Here is a 14,669-nt window from a genome sequence, read left to right as displayed (position 1 = left end):
TGCAGGTTTGCACGGACATGTATTTTCTGTTCTCTAGGGTGTCCATTGAGCACTGGAGTTGCTGGATCATGTGTTTAACTTTTGGAGGATCTGCTAAACTGTTTTCCTTGGGGCTCTCTTTCAGAAGGACCATCTTGCTTAAATAGGACTTTCGTGTTTAAGGGTCCCCGGCAGGGCCAGGATGGGTGGGGGGCTCTGACAGCCAGCCCCCAGAGCCGGGTGCTCACACAAAGCCTCAGGCCGCAGCCTCCCCTCCCAGACCAGGATGCCCGCGGCCTTCCACACCCCCTTCCTCTGTCTGGTTTCTCTCATACTGACCGTGCTCCCTGCATTCTCCCTGCATTAAACCACGCTGCTGCCTCGCCTGCATCCTGCACTTGCGGGCGTGTTCTGAGCAAGCAGCCTGCCTGCGTGTGAGGCTGAGTTACCTCAAACTGTCTTGACCCACTCTTCCTAGATCTGGAAATGTTCTGAGCCAAACAACAGTGTCATTTCAGAGTCCTGGGGAAGAAAATCACCTGCAGGGGTTTTCTTTTCAAACTTGCTTAGGAAAACGCGAGCCCTCGTGAGGAAAGGCCTCGTCCACTGTGCTGACCTAGGCACGTCCCATAGGCTCTGTTTCTTCATCTCTAAAATGGGTTCAACATTGGCTACCTGGTAAGGGAATGGAGTAAGACACTGTGGATGCAGCTACCAGTACAGTGTTGGCTGCCCTCCCTGCCCAGGCGTGAGGGGCCCAGGGCTTTTCAGTACCACTCATCACCCTGCTTTTTCCCTCCCTCCCTGCCTCTTTCTCCCCATCTCTCTCACCTTTCACTCTGTCTGCCTTTCACTCTGCCCTCAGCTCTGGCCCCAAGTGGCCCTAGGGTCCCTGAAGTATAGACCCCAACCCAGGGAGCTGCCAGCTCTCAGATCGCCCAGTGCTCTCAGGGAGGACCCAGGCTGAATCCTCTTAAGGAGGATCAGATTATACCGTGGGTCACTGGCAGCACAGATCCCCAGGTCAGGGCAGCGGCAGGCACAGTGGACTGCGTCTAGCATGGCAACGCTGGGTCTCCAGCAGTGTGGGCCGCCCAGAGGGGTGGCACAATCTGGTTTTATCTGCCAGTCTCCTTCCCCAAGAGACCCCCTCCAGAGCCAGAGCTCTGAGTGCCCCTTGGGTCTGAGTCACCTAAGAGGCTGTGCTATGGGGGGGGGGGGGCAGGGCTTCCATGGCCGTGACCACCCAGCACTGAGTTCAGGATCACATCTGGGAGGGCCCGGGGCCAGACAGGATGCAGGCACAAGGGCTGCGGGTGGATAAGAGGTGGATGAACGGACAGATTTCCAGGCCGAGTTCATAATGCATGGGTTATTATTTTTAAATACTTTATAATAATAAATAATATGATTAATACATAAAGTTTTGGAAGCAGGAAAACATGAAGGGACAAAACTCATAATCCCATCACCTTGAAGATGAATTTCTTCAAAAATGACAGTTAATTCAGAAAACTCACAAGCAACAACATGAACCAAAAGGTCCAACTAGGAATCACTGGCTCTGTTCCGGGACGTCTCTCAGGCCATCCCCTCTGGAACTGGGCGGAGCGTGCCAGGAATAATTCTCTCCTCAAGGAACTAGTCCACATAGCAAGTTCCCTCCAATCCAACAAGCTCTCGGCCCTCTGGGTGAGCTAAGCTTTCTTTAGGAATCGCCGGCAGCGTGCACAGCAGAAAGACAGGCCTCCTGGCCGCCAGCCCCTTCCCTCGGGCAATGTGTGGTTTAGGGCGCCTTCCCCTCCAACCGGTTCCCACCCACAGGCGGCTGCGGGCAGCGCAGGCCCGGCCACTAGTGACCCTGCTCTGTCTTGTCTCGTTTGCAGCTGTCAGGAATGACAGGAACAAGAAAAAGAAGGAGCCTTCGAAACAGGAATGCACAGAGAGCTATGAAATGACGGCCGAGCTGGACGATCTCACAGAGAAGATCCGAAAAGCTCACCAGGAAACCTTCCCCTCGCTCTGCCAGCTGGGCAAGTACACGACGGTGAGCGCGCCCGTCCCGCCCACCTGCCTGCCCCGGCGCACAGTGCGCACGCGCACTCAGTCGCGCGCGTGCGCACGCGCACACAGACGCACATGCGCACGGGCAAACGCACGAGCCAACGCCTTCCCCTGGCACTGGGCCTGTTGGGGACGTGGCTGAGTCGGGCAGCGCACGGTCACCTCCTCCAGGCCAGTCTCAGACAGCCAGTGAGTCGGTTGGGCCTTTCCTCTGACTCAGCCCTGCGCCTTCACTCTGGAAGCACAGACCAGGCACTTACCACACGCCCAGCCACGTGCGAGGCCCTGCGAGAGGGTGAGTGTGGTGAGAGTGCTGCTCGCAGGGACCCGCAGTCAGGCGAAGAGGACGAGTAAAGCCAGGGAGGTGTCAGGCGTCGTGGCGGACACCTGCACAGAGACCAGCGGGGACCGGAGGGCGGGGCTCAATCTTTCAAAATTAGCCCTCCGGCTGGAAGATTTCACCCCGGTGATTGCCCCCTCCCCACCCCCCACCGCCAGGCTTCCGAGAAGAGGGTGGGGGTGGGGGGGCTTGAAAAAGCTCAGGGGAGGCTGACCTTCCCCAGTGCGGTGGGCCCCTCTTCTCCCGGTGCTCCCCTAGGAATGGCTTCGCTGAGGCTAGAAATCAAGAGAAAGGGGAAGGAGAGAGGTGGAATCAGAAGGCAGCAGGCCTGCGTTGGCTGGTCTGGATGGCGGTGGAGATGCCATGAGGTACTTTAATTTTTTAAAGTGGGGTTTGCATGTCTTACATTCACTGATGTATATTCCCAGTGTGAGGCACAGAATAGGCACTCAAATATTTGTGGACTGAATGAGTGAGTGTAACTCGAAAGTTGTCCTGGCTTCTTAAGTGGCTTTTGTTGCTCACCTAAGATGCTATAAATGTACTTAAAAAAAAAATCCAACTATGGCAGCATTTGCTGGTTTGATGACTGATGTGCTAGAAAAAGAGTAGTTTGAAAGGTCATGAAGATAAAAAGATGAAATGATGATGGCAGGAAAAAAAAAAGAATGGGGCTTGTGGGCTGGACAGTTGATGGCACGAACTTCTAAAGAGCTGGCGCCGGTCTTAGACGGCAGGTCCCCTGGCTGACCTGCCAACACAGGAAGGACCGGGAACCCTGCTTCCCAAACCTCAGCTCGCTTACAAAGCACCTGGCAGTTATTAAAGTGCAGGGTCTGATTCAGCAGGTATGTGTGTGGTGGGGGGAGTGGTTTCTCACGCACTCCCAGGCACAGCTGGTGCTGCCGGTCTGCAGACCACACTCTGCAAAACAAAGGCCGTGAACCGTACTTTGCGTAGCAAGGCCCAGTGCAACCTTCTGGGCCCCCGGGCCCTGGTGTCAGGGAGAAGGAGAGATGCTAGCACGCCCTACTCGCCAGTCTGTGACGCTGTTGACCTGGCCTGCTGTTGATTCAGTGGACAAGTCCCCCTTGAGCTTGGGGGCACCATCCACCCCAGAGCAGACATGAGACTGGGCAGCATAAGGGAGCTTTGATTTTTAACCTGGGAGGTAAAGCAGGCCCAGGGACCACAAGACAGGAGGGTGTTGCTGTGAATCAAGAGCAGGGCTGGTGGAACCAGGTGAACGTGGTTTAAATCCTGCTCAGCCACCAACCAGCTGTGCGATTGTATGCAAGCGGCTTCACCTCTCTCGTCCTCATTTTTGTACATCAGTCTGTTAGTAGTGGAGAGAATGGGCAGTCTGTGATCAGGGGTCTTTGGTATTGTTACCGTCATCATCATCATAGCGAATCCTCACTGAGCATTTACTCTGTAAAGGGGCCGCACTAAGTACTCCCAATACGTGAATTCTTTTACTTCTTTTGAGGACTCTCTGAGGTGGCTCTAATGCCCCCACATCACAAAGGGGTAGATCATTTACCTTGTGTCCCACAGCCAGTGAGTGGACTTGGACACAGTGTGACTCCAGGGGCATGTCCTTTAACCCCCCCACCATAATGGGTTGCTGTTACCTAGGAATAAATCAGACTTTTTTCTCCAAAAGGCAGAGTAAAAGAAAATCACAGTAGGGAGGGCTTCCTGGAGGTGGAAACTTCTGAGCCAGGTCTCGTGGTGAGAGATAACCTGTGGGGTCATTTGCTGCCTCACCTGGGGCCCCACCCATCTTCCGCGGGGCAGGGGGCTATCTTACTGTGGCCTTGTCAGCCCCCCAGACCCTGACTTACCTGGTAATCAGGTGAAGTGGCACCCACTCTAGTCTGGGGGTGTGCAGGGCAAACACGAGAACATATACATTTGCTCCCTCCGAGAACACATGCCCTGGCATGGCCTGGGACCAAAACACAGGTTCAGGACAGCCCTCCCTCTGTCAGTCAGCAGCCCCAGGGACTCTGCTGGGCCTCTCTGGGCCCTCCCCCACCTTCCTGCCCCCTCTTGGATTCTTGTTTTGCCAAAGATCTGATTCCACCTGCTTCCAGGCCAGTGAGGCTGCCTGCCCGCCTGTCAGGGCCCTGCTGGCATCTGCATCCCTGTGGCTCACACTGCAGGCCGGGACCCTGCCGAGGGCTTTCTGTGGCCACTGGGGCAAGCATGGGTCCCATGGCGGGGCGGAGGATTGGGGAGTTGATGCTCCTGGGAGCAGTCCCCACCTAATGGCAAAGAGAGGGTACCTCCTGGGTATCTCTGAACAGTCTGGCAATTTCCTTCTCAGGGTAAGAGTCCCCTTCCCCATTCCTCTCCCAGTGCTTCCTGGGAGCGCTTTCCAACTAAGCTGCTTGTGTTCACATCCTGGTTTCAGGGTGCTTCTAGCCCTAGACAGGGGCTTCCCCAAGAGCCACCAGCACCCCTTCCCATCTCCTGCTCCATCGGTCCCCAAAAATGGCCTGCCGCCCTAAACACTGCAGGAACTTTCTGCCCCTCCTTTGATTCCACAGGGAAAGTGGACATACAAATTCCACCTCTAGGGGGCTGTCCCTGACCGCACGGTGGCCTGACCGTCTTGCAAATGCCACTGCCCGTGCACGGAACCCAGGCTGTGCGGACGCAGCCTCTCCTTCGGCTTTTCTCTTTGTCTCTGCTCTCTCTACGCAGATCTAACTCTGTTTTTATTGTAAGCAACTTTCCACCCCTTCTGGAAGTTGGTGTGGATATAAATAAGTAACAGCAGCCATGACACATTCCCCGCAAGCCCGTGGTTACAGATCGAGCATTTTCTATACGGAGCTTTTCTGAGGGAAAGCTTCCGGCCGCCTTCACCAGGCCGGCAGCCCTGTCAGATGCCTTTGGAGCACGTGGGCAGAGAGGAATGAAGAGGCAGCCAGCTGCCCACCTACAGATCCTCGGAAGAGTAGTTCCTTTTTCATTCCCTAATTAGGGTAAATTTGGGATACTGGTCAGGCCCCAGGAGGCAGCAGAAACGGGAGGGGACAGCAGGACCCCAGTCCCCCAACCTCATTGCCTGGGCCTGGGCAGGACGGTCACCCAGGCTCAGAGCTGGGTTCCTTGGGGAGGCTTCTAACCAGTGACCTTCCTCAAAAACAAGCGGGTGAGGGGCACTCCTTGGGGGGCGCAGGGGCGGGGCTACAGCCAGCTCCAGGGATGGTGACTGCCTCCTTAGCAACGGTGGCATTCGGGCTCAGGGCCCCCAGACCTTCAAATCTCGCCTGTGCTGTTTAGGAGCTGCGTGATTTTGGGGCCATCACTTGAGCCCCAGCTGCCTTGAGTATGTAACGGGATTTGAACAGTTATCCATCGTGGGGCTGCTGGGGAGGTTAAGTGGGGAAAGTATTCCAGAGCACCTTGTGCAGTTTGGGCACAGAGACGTGCAAAATGGACAAGTCTCCTCCTGTTGACCATGTATGAATGCCTTGTCATTTCTTAGAGCCACATGCCCAGTCCTGGAAAAGTAAGCGTAGGTGGGACAGCCAGGTGGTCCCAGGAGGCATGGCCACAGCTGGGCCATCTGCTCCCTCTTCTCTCCGTGTGCCGGCCGTTCACCCATCTCAGGCTCCATGGGACACAAGGTGCCCTCGGGATGGGGAGCTGTGGAGATGTCGGGAGCCCTTCATCCACTAGAAAGAGCAACCACCTGCAGGATCCTGCAGCCACCCCACATCCAGCACCTGGAGCACTGATCCAGCCTCCACCCTGTGGCTTGGGCCCCCAGGCCACACCCTGCACACCACCAAGGCCCAGGATTCTGAGAACACCAGGATGTCCAGAGGGGCCGTCCCAGCCCAGGAATCTTGGATGTCGAGGACCAGGAGCATCCCTGAAACGCTACCTTCAAGAAAATCCTACAGTGTCACCCTTGCTTCTAGCCAGACTCCAGGCCCACAGAGACCCCTGTCCGGGCCCCGGCCCTGTGTTTCCCCTGCTCCCCTGCACTGGCAGAGCAGTTGCCAAGTTGCTTCCTCCCAGCTGTTGAAAGCGTCTGGGGTCTGAGGACCGTGCAACGTGCACTGGGGGCCTCTGGGCCTTGCCCTCTGAGGATGGACAGACAGGCTAGTATGTTCGCATGTTTGTTGACCATAGAGAGATGCTGGCCTGGCATGTCACACTCTCTTTGTGGCCACGCTGGGTACCTTTCAGCATCTGGAGTCTCCACCCAGGAGACAGGTGTCAGCAAACAAAGTTCCAGCCGGGATGGAGACTGGAGGGTGCCCGAGATGGTGGGCCCGGTGCTGGAGCTCAAACTGCCTCTCTTCTCTGGGCCTCAGCCTCCGCGTTCACCTCCACAGTGACAGTACACCTGTCAGATGGGGGCGTCGTGAGAATTAGAGGAGGTCGGAGAACAGTGCCTGGCTCCAGGTGAGCCCCAGAGAAGAGGCCGGTCCAAGAGAAACAGCCTGTGGAGATGCGGCGTGTGGACAGCGGGGACCTTCTACACACACAGCTGGAAGGGAAGTCACTTCTCAGCACGGTCGGAGGGCGAGGACTTCAGGCCTGAGCAGGAAGGAGCCAGCTCAGCAGGTGGCCCGGGCCTTTTGTTCCTTTTACAAGATGCTGCGGCTCCTCTCTAGCCCAGGAGGAGGACAGGCAGCCCTGATTAAAGCCCTGTGGTGCCTGGAACTGCCGCGAATGGGCTTTAAAGACACTGGGGATGCCACCGCCACCTGTGGGGCTTTTTCTGTCAGAAAAGCAGCAGAGAACCAAGCTGGCAGGAGGAAGGGATCCACTTGTGTGACCAAAACAGCCATTTAATTGGAATCCTCGCAGGGTTGGGCTCCACTGCTGCTATAGTAGCCGGGGGGCCCTGCCCCGGCCCTGTGTTCAGCGTTGGGGAGGGTGGGCTGGGATCCTGCCTGGAGGGGCTGGGGGGTGGGTGCTGCCTCTGCCCTCGGCTCTCCCAGCGTCCCCCCACCCCAGTTTCTGAAAGCACCGCCCCTGTGCTCCCCTACCCGCTTCATCACTGCCCCAACCAGCCGAGCTCTCCACTGGCTGCCCTGGAGGATAATATATAAGCCATTTTAAACCTCATGCCTATGAATCCAGCACCCAGTATAATAAAGCTCTGGGTTATTTTGTGTTTTATTAACTGCCCCTTCCCTTCAGTTTGCATAATGGTGAGTTAGATTTACATGCCGTTAAGATGGCTGTGCATTATTTTTAATAGAAGGTGCGGTAGGCCCGGTGCGTGGTGAAGTTGCCTCATGCGAGGCTGATGAAGATGTGGCTCACACGGGCCGTGCCCGCAGTGCCTTTTTTTCCAGATGGATGCTCTGTTGTAAGATGATTTCCTGCTGTCTGCCCCCCTTCCCTGTCATCTTCCCACCAACCTGAGAAACCACCGAGTACATTTAATTACAGACCCAGTGGCCACACACCTTGGCCTCGCACTCCACTGGGTGCACCTTGTCGCCAAGCCCTTGGGGAGGGGTGAAGTCACCCCAGGATGCTCGCCCACTTTCTGCAGGGAACACTGTGGGAGGGGCCGGCCAGCACCTTTTTCAGGGCTTCCGTGGCCTCCCTTGTGCAGACTTTCTTTTCCTGCTTTCCTCACCACCCTTAAAAGCACAAGCTCGTTTTACAGGCTCTGCGGCCTGTCATTGAGGGGAGGAACCCGTGTTGTGGGGTTGGGGTGCCTGGTGTCCACATGTGTCAGGGCCCAGACGCTGGCCTGGGACCCTCCCTGTCCAGTCTGCCTCCAGGGCCGGCAGAGGCCACGGCACAGAGCAGCCTCCTCACAGGTTAGTTGTCCTGAGACTGAAAAACACGCATAAACTTGGGGAAACTTCATTCACTCACGAATTCATTAAAATGTTTTTGAGCCCTTACTGTGTGCCAGGCACTGTTCTAGACGCTGAGGACACAGCAATGACAAAGGAGACAGGAAGCAAATGGGAGAGTGGGTTGGGGGCTGAGGGCTGGCAGTGGAGCAGGTCTGGAGTGCCGGGGGTTACAGGCAGTGCAAGGGTCTGCAGAGTGGGGGCGGGGGGATCAGGCTTGACCAGACTGGAAGGATGGGGAGTGCGTCACGCAGGAGTCTGGGGCCAGAGCAGGCCTGGTGGAGGGGCCGTCAGTGCAGAGACCCAGAGGTAGGGCCATGCTACCTCGTCCAGCGAGAGCAAGGGGGCCTGTGGAGCAGGGGGAGAGTTGGGGAGAGCCAGGGGGACATGATCAGAGGGCAGGATGGCCTTGCAGGCCATTGAGAGAACATTGCCAGAGTGAGATGAGAAATTGGAGATGTTGATCAGCGCAGTGATTTGCTCAGACTTGTTTGAAAAGGATCCCCGTACTCCTTTGGGAAAAGAGCAAACCATGAGGAGGCCAGCGTAGAATGAGGGAAAGCCCAGCAGGGGCTGTTCCTATAACCCAGGTAGGAGGTGATGGTGGCTGTGAGGTGGGACCTCATCTCTAAGTCTAGACAGTTCTTTTTGGGGAGAATGTGGAATGCTCAGACCTGTACCGTCTCAGGCCCTAACTGAACATTAGTCAGAATTCTTCCTGTTGCAGGTGATAGAAACCAAACTCGAATTGACTTGGGTGAAAAATTACATCCTGGTGTGGATCAGGCGTGGCCGGACCTGGCCCCTTGGTACCGTCAGGAAGGCTGCTGGTCTGACCCGACAGTGGTCTCGGCTTGCGTCTGAATTGGGTGCATTAATTCATCAGGGTTGCAAAACAGTGAATCCTCCTCCTATCTTTATTTCGTTTATGAGCTGGAGTAATTGCATAGAGATTCCCTGCATCTGTTACTTGATAACCCAGGGATAAAATTTTGAGCATTTTTAAAAGATGAATCTGAGCTAAAAAGTCAACCCCCTCCGAGGCCTCCGGGTGAAGACTGAGTCGTCAGCCCACTTCAGTTCCCTGACTTCCGCCGAGCTTCCTGGCAGATACCCCTGACCGTGTTTCCTCTCCCTGTCAGAATTCCAGTGCTGACCATCGAGTCCGACTGGACCTGGGCCTCTGGGACAAATTCAGCGAGCTGGCCACCAAGTGCATTATCAAGATCGTGGAGTTTGCTAAGCGTCTGCCAGGCTTCACCGGCTTGACCATCGCAGACCAGATCACCTTGCTGAAGGCCGCCTGCCTGGACATCCTGGTACGTGCCCCCTGCTCGCGTGGGTCGGGTGAGCGGGGAGGATGGGATGAGATGCTTTGAGACCAGAGGCTCTGCTTCCCCAGCCGCTCTTCCTGCCGCTGGTGGCCGAGGGCTCCCCGGAGCTGGTGTGGGAGTCCTCCGTGGCCCTGGGAAAGGGCCCAGCAGCCCTGCTGTTCTCCCACTGTGGCTTCCAGCACTCCAGAGGGGTGAGGGCCCCATCGCAGCCCAGCCTCCGCAGACCTCTGCCAGCTGCGTGACCACCCCTCTCTCCCTGATGTGGCCCCGGTGATGGGGTCATCGTGCTGGCTGGGCTGGCTTCCTTGCACAGGGGACGTTGGAGGTGGCAGGGGTGTGTCCTGCCTGGGAAGGTGTGTGCTTTTGGGCCTCTGGAGGAAGTGGGAGGGGAGGCTGGCCCCCACGGGTTCATCAGAGCATAGGGAAAGCGGTTAGCTTTTGAGGTATTTTAAAAATAGAGATTTTTCTTTTTCTTATACATCTTTCATAGCTTTGGAATAAACAGTTCTGCAAAGCAAGTTCAGTTACCATAATCAGACACCCCACCCGCCCACAATCCCTCTCAGGAGGAGAGAGGACCCTGTGGGGGGCAGTTGTGCTGGCAGCTTGTCTGTCCACCCAGGAGTCGGGTCTGAGGAGAGTGATAGTGGTTACTCTGCGGCGTACAGGTGCCAGGGATCCTGACAGTCTGTGTGATGCGATTTCTTCTCATGAAATGAGAGGGGCTGGGATGAACCTAGGAGCAGGAAGAGTGGGACCTGAGAGCAGCATCCACCTGTCACACCCCCTCGCCCTGTAGCGTTTGCAAACCTCAGCTCATTTGAGCCTCATGCGGCAAAGTGAGGTGGGGATGGAGACCCCACCTGCCTTGCGGGAGGAGCTTGAGACCCGGTGAATCAGCTGAGTCCAAATGGTTCAGCTCTGAAGGCATGAGAGGCTGTGCAGACATGAGGTATTAGAAGCACAAGCAGGGGTGGCGTCGCAGGTATGGCCCTGGGGACGGAGCTTGCCCGGCCACCAGAGGTTAGATGCAACTTTGGCCCATCAGCCAGGATATTGATGATGAGTTCTTGGAATCATTAACAACCAAGGACAGGTTTTTTGACACTTTCCTCACAAATGCTTAATGTGTGGCGCTGGGTAGGATTTCAACTAAGCCCCAGGACACCCCGACATGGAGTTCCGTGGTGAGGCGGAATGGCCACAGGGTGGCACGGGCCCTGTGGGACCCTGCCCACTGCACCGCGTGGAGCCGTCCCGATGCGCCGGCTCTGGCCTCTGCTGGCTTCGTGGTCCCCTCTTGTCTGGTTGCCAGGCGGTGATTTGCAGTTCCCTCACCTGCTGCCCTTTGGGAGAGAAGGAGCGAGAAGAGGGATGCTTTGAGGTCGCCCCAGGGTCAGGGGGTCTTGTGTCCACAGCGGCAGGTGCTCAGTGCTCAGGGAGCTTAGGTGCCCTGGGGAGCCTCACCAGGCTCCCGCGGCCACAGTCCTGCATCCCACACGGACGCCCAAGCCGGCAGCCCTCCTCCCTTCGCTGTGGCCCACGAGCAGCCAGTGTTAGGTGGGTGGTGCAGAGGTGAAAGGGCCAGACTCCTGGGTTCAAACCCAGGTCTGCCCCTCACGAATAGCAAGACCCTCGGGAGGCTGGGGGCCGTCTCTGAGCCTCACTCACTGCCAGTGATGTGGGTGTGAGAGGGGCTCCTCCCCAGTCAGGTTGTGGGGAGAACTCATGGGGATAATGCGCCTGAAGCACTTAGCTCAGTACCCAGCACAGAGTCAGTACCCTTTACTGCCGTCCTCCACCTCCTCCTGCTCCTCCTTTATTCCTCTTCTTCCTGCTCATCCTCCTCCTCCTCATCCTCCCCCTCGTTGTCCTTCTCCTCGTCCTCCTCCTGGCCGGGAGCCCGGAGCGTCTCCGGGAGCTGTCCGTGTATGTGCGTGTGGCCCCCCCACGCCCACACGTGTGCCGTCCAGAGCTGTGCTGCCCAGGACAGTGGCCTCCTGCCTCCTGAAATGTGGCTGGTGTGAGCACCGTGCTTGTGCAGGAAATACTCGATTTCAGAGACTTAGCGTTTAATCATGTAAAGTATCTCCTTAACGATTCTTTATGTTGGTTCCATGTTGAAACAGTATTTTGGATCTATTAGGTTAAATTAAATAGATTATTAAATTTAATTTCACATATTTCTCCTAACATTTTAAATAACGACTCCCTGAGCCCTGGTTTCAGAGGCAGCGCAGCGAGAAGAGACTTGCGCTCCCAGCACACGCCTCCTCCTCAGGAACAGGAGACTGCGAGCAGGTCCCGTAGGGGCAACGCTGTGTCCCATGAGCGCCCACACGAGGCCCCATGTGCTGCGGAGGGAGACGGCCGGGCAGAGCTCTGTGCTGCTGTGTCATCACCACCACCCAGCGTTCCCATAGCACAGGAGGATAAATAGGAAAATCAGATCAGGGTCTGCCCCCCAGACTCAAATACTATGAGTACAGAGACTGAGATGGGTGAGCAGTTGGAGCTTTCTCCTTTGCCAAAAACTTAGAAATCCCTGAACTTCCTAAACCCCCTTCAGGGGATTACAAGGTGGGAGAGAGTCAGATGAGGGAATCCATTTCATTAATAAGTGGGTAAATATTCATCAGTCACCTGCTGTGTGGACAACACTGCCCTAGATGGCAAGGAAATGGCAAGGAGCAAGACAGGTGAAGAGCAGTCCCCTTGTAGAAGCGTGTCTTCTGGAGGGTGATGAGTTGGGAGGCTCAGAGCACCAGCCTGCGAGGAGAGTAAAGTAGGGTACTGGGTGGCATTTGGGAGTACTACACAGTGGTGAAAAAGACCCCTGCTCCCCACGCCAGCACGGGGTATCTCCCGGCCGAGATACGGAGTGAAGAGAAGCCAGACAGTGCTGTGTGACTCCACTGACCTGCAGTTCAGAAACAGGCAGAATGAGGCCATAGAAACAGAGGTCAAAGTGATGGAATGATGGAGCCCTTGGGAGGAGGTTTGATTGGGAAGGGCCCAGGGAGCCTGTAGGCGCTAGGACTGTTTGTGCCTTGATCTTGGGGAGCTCACGCAGGCCCATGCTTGGGGTACACACAGCTGTGTGTGCACTTGAGGTGGGTGTATGGCCCATGTATGTTGCATTAGTTATCTGCCGCTGCGTAACAGGCTGCCTCGAAACTTAGCGGCTTGAGATAATACGTGTTATGTCACAGCCCCTTTTGGTCAGGAACTCACAGAGCCAGGTGGTTCTGCGTCTGGGGCTCTCATGAGGCTTCCTTGAGGATGTCAGCAGAGCAGCCTCAGCTGAAGGCCCGACCGGGGCTGGACAGGCTGCCCACAGGATGATGCCTCACGTCTGCTGTTGACCGCAGGGCTGGGCTTTTTGCCACAGGGCCTCCCCAGGGGGCTGCATGAGCGTCCTCATGCCACGTCACCTGGCTTCCCCAGAGTAAAGAGATGGGAGAGTGGGCGAGGAGCGGCCGCCACCCCTCCCACGGCCTCATCACCAGCTGTCACTTCCCTGCATCCCATCATTGGAGTCAAGGCAGTGGCTCCAGCCACACTCGCAGGGAGGGGAATGAAGCTTTGCTCCTCAGAGTGGGTAGGAGCAAAGAATTTGGGGGCATGTTTGAAAACCACCACACATGTTACACCTCAATGTTTAAACATTTATTTCATATTTCAAAAAAATAGGGGGATGTGATATAAAATAATGGTTTTGGGGGAAGTGTGTTCCCTGTGCTCTCTGAGGAGGTGACATTGAGCTGAGCCTTGACTAGACGAGTCAGGCACGTGAAGATCAGTGGATAAGTGTGAAATGCAGAGGGAACAGCACAAAACAGTGCAAAGGCTCTGCTGCAAGGCTCAGAGAGGAAAGCGTGGGGCGGACATTAACAAGCAGGGCGGAGGGGCAGCTGAAGGCAGCGGGGCTGCAGGAAGAGGCCGGAGTCTGTGGGTCTGAAGAGGTCCGGAAACCATTGGTTGGGGGTGTTGGCGAGGGGGAGATGGCTCTGATGACTGTGTCGAGCAGCGGCTCTGGCTGCGGGGCTGGACTGGAGACACAGGACGGTTCCGAGGCCCTGGCCGCGGAGGGGCAGAGGTGGCTTGGGTTGGGGCAGTCACTAAGGGGACAAGCAGAAGTGGACGAGGGGCTCTCCGTCTCTGGGTCTCACATACTCAGCCCTTCCCTGGCCCCTGCTCCTCGGCCGCAGCAGGCAGTGGATGGCATTCGGTGTCCTTGAGGGGGACAGGGTTCTCCCTGCCCCAGGGAGGGTCGGTTTTGCCCATGAACGAGCTCTGTGTTGTCGCCTGGCCCCTCCTTTGTGCGCTGGCCGTGCCAGGGCTATTTTTACCCACCTCGTGGGGCCGGCGTGCTCCTCTGTTCAGATAAAACAGCCTCCTTTCAAACAAAGGGCGCTTTATCCTGGAGAAGCACTTGGTGGTTTTCCTGGCATTTGACTTTAGTGTGACAAGATGCAGCTCCTGGGTTTGTGTCCAGGGTTGCCTGGCCCAGCCCAGGGCGACAGGGAGTGGGGCAGGGGCTCCTCCGTCCCGGCCACCCGCCCTCCTCTCTGGATGGCCCGTTTACACTTGGTTTTGGTTTTGAACTTTCTAGGGAGAGAGGCAACAGGACATAGTTCAAATGCTTCATCAGCATCCAAATGCTGTCCCGCTTCTGAGGAGGAAACCCCTTCAGAGTGGAATAGTCTGAAAGCCGTTTTGTGAGCTGCCGTTTGGACCGGGTTTCTCAGTGAGCCGCTGACAGCTCGCAGGCCTATGGTCGGCCATTGGCCAGACCGGAGCTGTTCCTATGTGTTGGTGCTGGGGTGCGCTGACACTCAGCTTCTCCCCTCAGGTGTCTTCTGGCCAAGAGGACACTGGAGTCAGGCTTTTTGTTCCACAGATGCCCTCTCCCCGCAGGGCAGCCTGGTGCTTTCGCCCGAGCCCAGGCTGCGTGTAGGAGCAGGGCCGGCTCCGGGCCGGCTCATAGCTGGCTTCCCAGAGGGCCCGAGCAAGGACACCGGAGCACGGGATCTTTGCGGGACAACAGCACTGCCTCCTGGTTCGTGAGGGCCAGTGGCTGAGGCTCTTGTGTGCTCACCG

General features: G+C 56.6%; 1 protein-coding gene across 5 annotated transcripts in view; it reads left to right on the top strand.

Annotated features, from left to right (window-relative positions):
• Positions 1-14,669, top strand: part of RARB (retinoic acid receptor beta) — a 374,673-nt gene that overhangs the window by 354,512 nt on the left and 5,492 nt on the right. For all 5 annotated transcript variants that reach the window (XM_006176296.3, XM_014552023.2, XM_006176298.3 and 2 more), the window contains exons 4-5: positions 1,866-2,026; positions 9,375-9,551. In XM_006176296.3, the coding sequence (XP_006176358.1) occupies positions 1,866-2,026; positions 9,375-9,551 (338 nt within the window). The remainder of the gene's footprint in view (positions 1-1,865; positions 2,027-9,374; positions 9,552-14,669) is intronic.

The sequence above is a fragment of the Camelus ferus genome, chromosome 1 (assembly GCF_009834535.1).
Source record: "Camelus ferus isolate YT-003-E chromosome 1, BCGSAC_Cfer_1.0, whole genome shotgun sequence".
NCBI classification, from domain to species: Eukaryota; Metazoa; Chordata; class Mammalia; order Artiodactyla; family Camelidae; genus Camelus; species Camelus ferus.
Note: the sequence above shows the minus strand (reverse complement) of the source record. Positions and strands in the feature narration are given on the sequence as shown.